At 42.8% G+C, this 6,029-nt stretch overlaps 1 protein-coding gene across 5 annotated transcripts in view; it reads left to right on the top strand.

The window, feature by feature from the left end:
- The window catches only part of NSDHL (NAD(P) dependent steroid dehydrogenase-like), a 13,723-nt gene extending 8,506 nt beyond the window's left edge, over positions 1-5,217 (top strand). For all 5 annotated transcript variants that reach the window (XM_014523958.2, XM_006032183.3, XM_006032184.3 and 2 more), the window contains 3 exons: positions 2,179-2,321; positions 3,490-3,592; positions 4,383-5,217. In XM_014523958.2, coding sequence (XP_014379444.1) covers positions 2,179-2,321; positions 3,490-3,592; positions 4,383-4,715 — 579 coding nt within the window. In that variant the 3' untranslated portion in view covers positions 4,716-5,217. The remainder of the gene's footprint in view (positions 1-2,178; positions 2,322-3,489; positions 3,593-4,382) is intronic.
- Positions 5,218-6,029: the final 812 nt, after the last annotated feature.

Here is a 6,029-nt window from a genome sequence, read left to right as displayed (position 1 = left end):
CGGGGGGGGGGGGGGGCATGGGCCCCCCCAGATTTGTGTGCGGGGCAAGGGCAGACTGCCCCAGGTGCCAAACTTCTTTGCCACAACACTGAGAACACAGGACTGAAATGAATATTCTAGGTGACTGAGTCTAGTCCTGCTATTATGTCATCTAGTCCTGCTATCCCTTTTATAAATTGATTCATAGATATTAGGGCTGGAAAGGACCTCGGAAGATCATTGAGTCCAGCCTCCTGCCCAAAGGGCAGGAAGTCAGCAGGGCTTATAGGATCCTAGCAAGACAGACATCCAAATGTCTCTTGAAGGCATTCAAAGTAGGTGCTTGAACCACCTCCGGCAGCAGTCTATTCCAAATCTTGAAGGCTCGGACAGTAAAGAAGTTCTTCCTCATGTTCAGCCTGAAACGGTCACGGAGGAGTTTGTGACCATTCGATCTTGTCATCCCTTGAGGCGCTCTGGTGAACAGACGTTCCCCCAGATCCTGATGAGCACCCCTGATAAACTTATAGGTGGCCACCGGATCACCCCTGAGCCTGCGCTTTTCCAGGCTGAAGAGTCCCATGGCTCTCAGCCTCTCATCGTAAGGTCTGTTTTCCTGACCTCTTATCATGCACATGGTTCTCCTCTGGACTCTCTCAAGTTTCTCCATGTCCTTTTTGAATTGTGGAGCTCAAAACTGGATGCAGTACTCCAGCTGTGGCCTCACCATGGCTGAGTACAATGGGGGAATGACGTCCTGGGATTTGCTTGAGAAGCATCTATGGATACAAGCCAACGTTTTGCTTGCTTTACTAGCTGCAGCATCACACTGAAGGCTCATGTTCATCTTGTGGTCAATCATGACCCCCCAAGTCCCTTTCGTCCGAAGTGCTAGCCAGTGTAGCACTGCTGAGCCTATAAGCATGCTGCGGGTTTTTCCTCCCAAGGAGGAAAACCTTGCATTTTTTGGTGTTAAATGCCATCAGGTTCTCATCTACCCATTTCTTGAGCCTGTCAAGGTCAACCTGGATTGCCCTCCTGTCCTCAGGTGTGGATGCTTTACCCCAAAGTTTGGTGTCGTCAGCAAACTTGACCAGTCCGCTTCTGATGCCAGTGTCCACATCATTAATGAAGATGTTGAACAATATAGGCCCAAAGACAGAGCCTTGAGGGACCCCACTGGTCACAAGGCACCACAATGATTGACTTCCGTCAACCACCTCTCTCTCGGCCCAACCACGTAGCCAATTCCCCAGCCAGCAGATCGTGGAGAAACCGAGGCCACAGTTAGCCAGTTTTGCCAAGAGGTCATCATGGGATACCAGATCGAAGGCTTTTTGAAAGTCAAGAGATATGGTATCAATCTCTTCCCCCTTGTCCAGGTGATAGGTCACCTGGTCATAAAAGGATTAAACTTTTACTTTTAATCGTAAAATTGATTAAACTTTAACTAACTGATTAAACTAATGTTGCCCTCACTACTCCTATTGGAAGTTTGTTGCAGACCCTCAGTGCTCCGATGGTTCAAAATCTTATACATTTATTCAAGGCTGTTTGTTCTTGGGAGTGCTGGAAAATTACTGTGGAAAGAACAGAAAGATGAGAGAGAGAGAGGAATTTTAAAAAGATACTGTCAATTTAATCTCAGTTGGAAATGCATTTGAACACTTGTTACAGAGAACTTCATGTTAACAAAAATTTTAAAAAATGCATCTTCCATTTCTCCCACTTTGGACAATGAAAGGCACTGAACCCTGTTTCACTTTCAAGTCCTTAGTGCCTTGGAGCTTTGGATTTAAACGCAGTCACCTCATATTTTAAATTAAATACCAAAAAAACCATGACATTGGGCGCTAATATACAGAGTATCAACATAATAAACAATTTGACTACTTTTAAATATTCAGCTGAATCTCTGTCTTGTCTTCTCGCACTTGAGATAGTGGAAAATAAATTGCAGTAACTTACCACTTGTATCCAGGTATAAATCACTATAATGTAACTATGCTGTGAGATAGGAGTAGATGAGCCATAAGCAGTAGAAGGTTTACCCAGAAAAGGAGTGGGGTACAGCTTCTTTTTAATGAGCAGCAGTTCAGGGAAAACAGCTCAATGGTTTGATGCAGGAGATGCATTTCTAAGTGATTTTTTAGTCTCTCTAGCCTTTCTATCTGGATTAAGTGTTTTTGTCGCCTGCAGGAAGTGCTGAGTGCAAATGACCCAGATAAGAATTTCTTCACGATTGCCATTCGCCCTCATGGGATATTTGGTCCCAGGGACCCCCAGTTGGTTCCCATCCTCATTCAGGCAGCAAAGAGTGGAAAAATGAAGTTCATGATTGGGTGAGCATCTTACACCTGTATGTGAAATATGATGTCAAAACGGCAGTCCTTTCAGAGGGGAATGCTGTTAAATCTGTAGTGCTCAAAATGTAGAATGGCCCACCAACAGTATTAAGTCAAAGTTTCTGCCATGAGGTGCCTCTGAGATTGACAGACTGTTAAACCTCACAACCTGTCTATGGGAATTTCTTCTCAGAGGACAATGACTTCCCTAGATACCCACCTACTCTTTGACACATGAAGAAGGGTTGATTTTCATGGGGGGGAGAGTGTTGGTATCACACAAACCTCTGTAACATAGAGAAACGAATTCAAAAGGTTTTTGTGCAAGTATCTCACAGCAGAGATACTTGATCCATATGGTGAAAATATTGATAGTGACATTACAGGTCAAACTGTCATTCCAACTGTAAATATGATAACATGACTTCCAGTGTCACAGCCCTCTTCAATCCTGCTAGTTTGCTCAGTAGTCCAAGCTGATCATTCATACACAAAGACCTTGGATAAATATGCTGTTTGAAGTGTTTCAGGTGCCTTTAAGTGCTCCAGACAATGCAGGTGTCCACACCCGAAAAAGCCCTTCAAAAATGGTCCTTGAAAAAAGGCTGGTGTCTTTGGAGGTGCTTCCTGAAATGTCTGCACTCTCCTCAGAGCACAACAAGGAGTTGCTCAGTCCTTTGGCATTCCCCAGTGCTCTGCTGTCTCCCTCTACTTGAAGTTGGGCCAGCATCCAGGAAGTGCTCTTCTTTGCACTTGTTTGTCCTCAGGGTCTTCTGGAGTCTGAGAGACTTGCAAAGATTCCTGCACTCCAGTCAGAGGTCCTTTATGGTGTGTGGCTTCATATACATGTCTACACAGTGCTTAAGCACATCAGATTTAAAGCACTTCAGGATTTGAGGTGCTTAACATCCATGCTTGTTTATGTCCTAAGAGTGATCCAGTTTTAATTGTGTGTCAGCCTCAACCAGATATAGTAGTGCTAGTTTGTGTAATATTAACTTTCCTAGTACTGCACAATTCTTTTACTTAAGTATATTACTGCAGTGTTGAACAGTAATTGGGAAAGGGGAACCTGGGAATAGTTACGTTGGTTGGCAGCTTGCGACTTCCAGATATTCAGCCTGCCCCATGCTCTGTGGCAAGTTTTTCCATTTTGTCTTTGCAGGGATGGGAAGAACTTAGTGGACTTTACTTTTGTGGAAAATGTGGTCCATGGGCACATACAGGCTGCAGAACATCTTCACAGAGACTCTCCCCTGTGTGGGAAGGTAAGGTATGAGTCTTATGTATGACTAGAAAAGCCTGTGTGAGGTAAGATAGGCCTCCACTGCTCATCACTGTGCATTCTGCTCTGGCACATCCCTTCACCAGAGGCTAGCTAAGGTAGGCACCCTACCCAAGATTTACTTACAATTCCAAATTATTATGCTCAATAATGGAATAATTAGTGTTGACTCCTTTCTTCAACATTAACACCTCTTATACAGTAATGAAAGTAGCTCACACCTTTTGGGTATCTCCTGTTTGCAGACTTAATCAAACATTTTGTGCATATAATGACCAGTCTGAGCAGCCACAAGGGCTAATATATATAACTGTATTTAGATTTAATTTCATAAGATTCCTTGCCAGCAGAATTACAGCCAAGGCTCTGAACACATCCAAAGTACAATAACTTTGTTGTGACAAAACACACATGGTCTTCAACAGCAGAAATTCTCAAAAGCCTATTTAGTATGCCCCACTTCTGACATGTATCAAAACCACTACTTCCCAAGACTGAAGCTATTCCAGCATGGATGCTGTGGCACCATTTAATTCTTTAAGCAATTGCTAATAGCCCAATGGATTTTTAGGGGAAATGGGCTCTCTAAATAAGGAAGTCACATGTTGTTCTTCTAGTGTAGTTTTTCAAGTCATATATAGAGCTGATCTGATTGGAAAAATCTTCATGGCAGAGCATTTTAATTCCCTCAAGAACAGAACAAGTGAAGGTATATAAAAAGTGTGTGAACAGTCATATTTTAATTCCAAAGGTTCTGTCTTCCTCTTTTTCAGGCATTTCACATCACAAATGATGAGCCAATCCCTTTCTGGACTTTCTTGTCACGTATCCTGACCGGTTTGAACTACGATGAACCTAAATACCAAATCCCCTATTGGCTGGCTTATTACCTGGCTCTCCTCCTGTCTCTGGTGGTGCTGCTGCTGAGTCCGTTCATTACAGTCAAGCCCACTTTCACCCCCATGCGGGTTGCATTAGCTGGTACATTTCATTACTATAGCTGTGAGCAGGCCAAAAGGGACATGGGCTACAAGCCGGTGGTTAACATGGATGAAGCAGTGGCAAGGACTGTCCAGAGCTATTCTCACTTACGCCGAGCCAAATAAGGAAGCCCAGAAATTTTCCTCATCTCCTAGTCACTTTTAACAACATAACAAGGGCACTGAAGAGACTTTAATCCTCTGAACAAAAGAATCTTCCCTCAAGCCTTTCTTGTGGAATGCAAGTTTCCCTGGTTTGGATAGCTTCATCCTAAAGCTGGGCTAACAGTGCATCACACCTGTCATTCCTTTGATGTGACTGACAGTTCTAAAACAGCTACCAAGCCCCTATGAGCTACGGGTAAATGTACACCCAGCCTTCTAAATACCAAGCTAGCACATTTGCATTCCATCCCCTACTCTCTGCGCCCTAATCCTAGATTCTCCTGCTCTGTTGGCCCCACTGTTTTTTTTCTAATGACTGCCAATTGAGTAATGGAATAATTCTCATGACTGGTTTCTCCCTGTGAAGTGGCCTTTGTACAGAGGAGAGCAGTGGACGTAGAGCACATGCCAGGCAGGGGCTCCACAACTATCTGCTTTAAACCATTAAAATTTGTTTAATTTCCCAAAGACAAGTGTTGATTTCTCTTTGGTCTGTGGGTGGTTTGTCCTATTACTGTAAGCCAGATGGGGGAAATAGTAAAGGGTGATGGTGCTCATCGTATAGTTCCTCTTAAAATGTTTTACGTTCTTAACATTTCCTAGGGAATCTGTTATTTAATTTCTACCTATAAACGTGCATCTTCTTTGAAATAACACCTCTAAAATCAAGAAAAAACATTTCCTAAGACTGTTTCTTCTTTGAAATAGCAGGGTTATTCTGAACATAATATCAGTGATTTTAAAATCTAGCTAGTTAATGCTCTTAACATCAAATTTTCTTATATACACGGTGAAATCAATGATCCAACAAGATGAATGTTTAAGTTCACTTTGATTTGCTGCTACTATCTAGAGCACAGTTCTTAGCAACGAGTGGAATAGAACTCTTACAGTCCCTAAGTATGTAGGGAGCTGCTTGTGATGCATTTTTTTGCATCCATGGTCTACCTCCATTTCAGTAGAAACCTTTTCCCATGGCCTGAGCTGTATTTTATTCTCCTTAATACTATGGCAAAAATACTTAAAGACACAGTGATGATGGTATCAGCCAAGGACAAAAATGAAGCCATCGTTTTGCCACTGATTTTGTGGCAAGAGCATACATCAGCCCTGTTTGTCCTTAGTAAACCAAGATTTTGTCCTATGTATAACTGTAAGGGCCCAAGATTTTTGCTCCTTAGGGTTTTCCTATAACTGTTATCTGCCATGATGCTGCTGTAGACATGGCTTCTCTTACTCATTTCAGTGCAAATTCTATTGTGGAAAAGGTGTTTG

Source organism: Alligator sinensis, unplaced genomic scaffold (assembly GCF_000455745.1).
Source record: "Alligator sinensis unplaced genomic scaffold, ASM45574v1 scaffold27_1, whole genome shotgun sequence".
Lineage (NCBI taxonomy): Eukaryota > Metazoa > Chordata > Crocodylia > Alligatoridae > Alligator > Alligator sinensis.
Note: the sequence above shows the minus strand (reverse complement) of the source record. Positions and strands in the feature narration are given on the sequence as shown.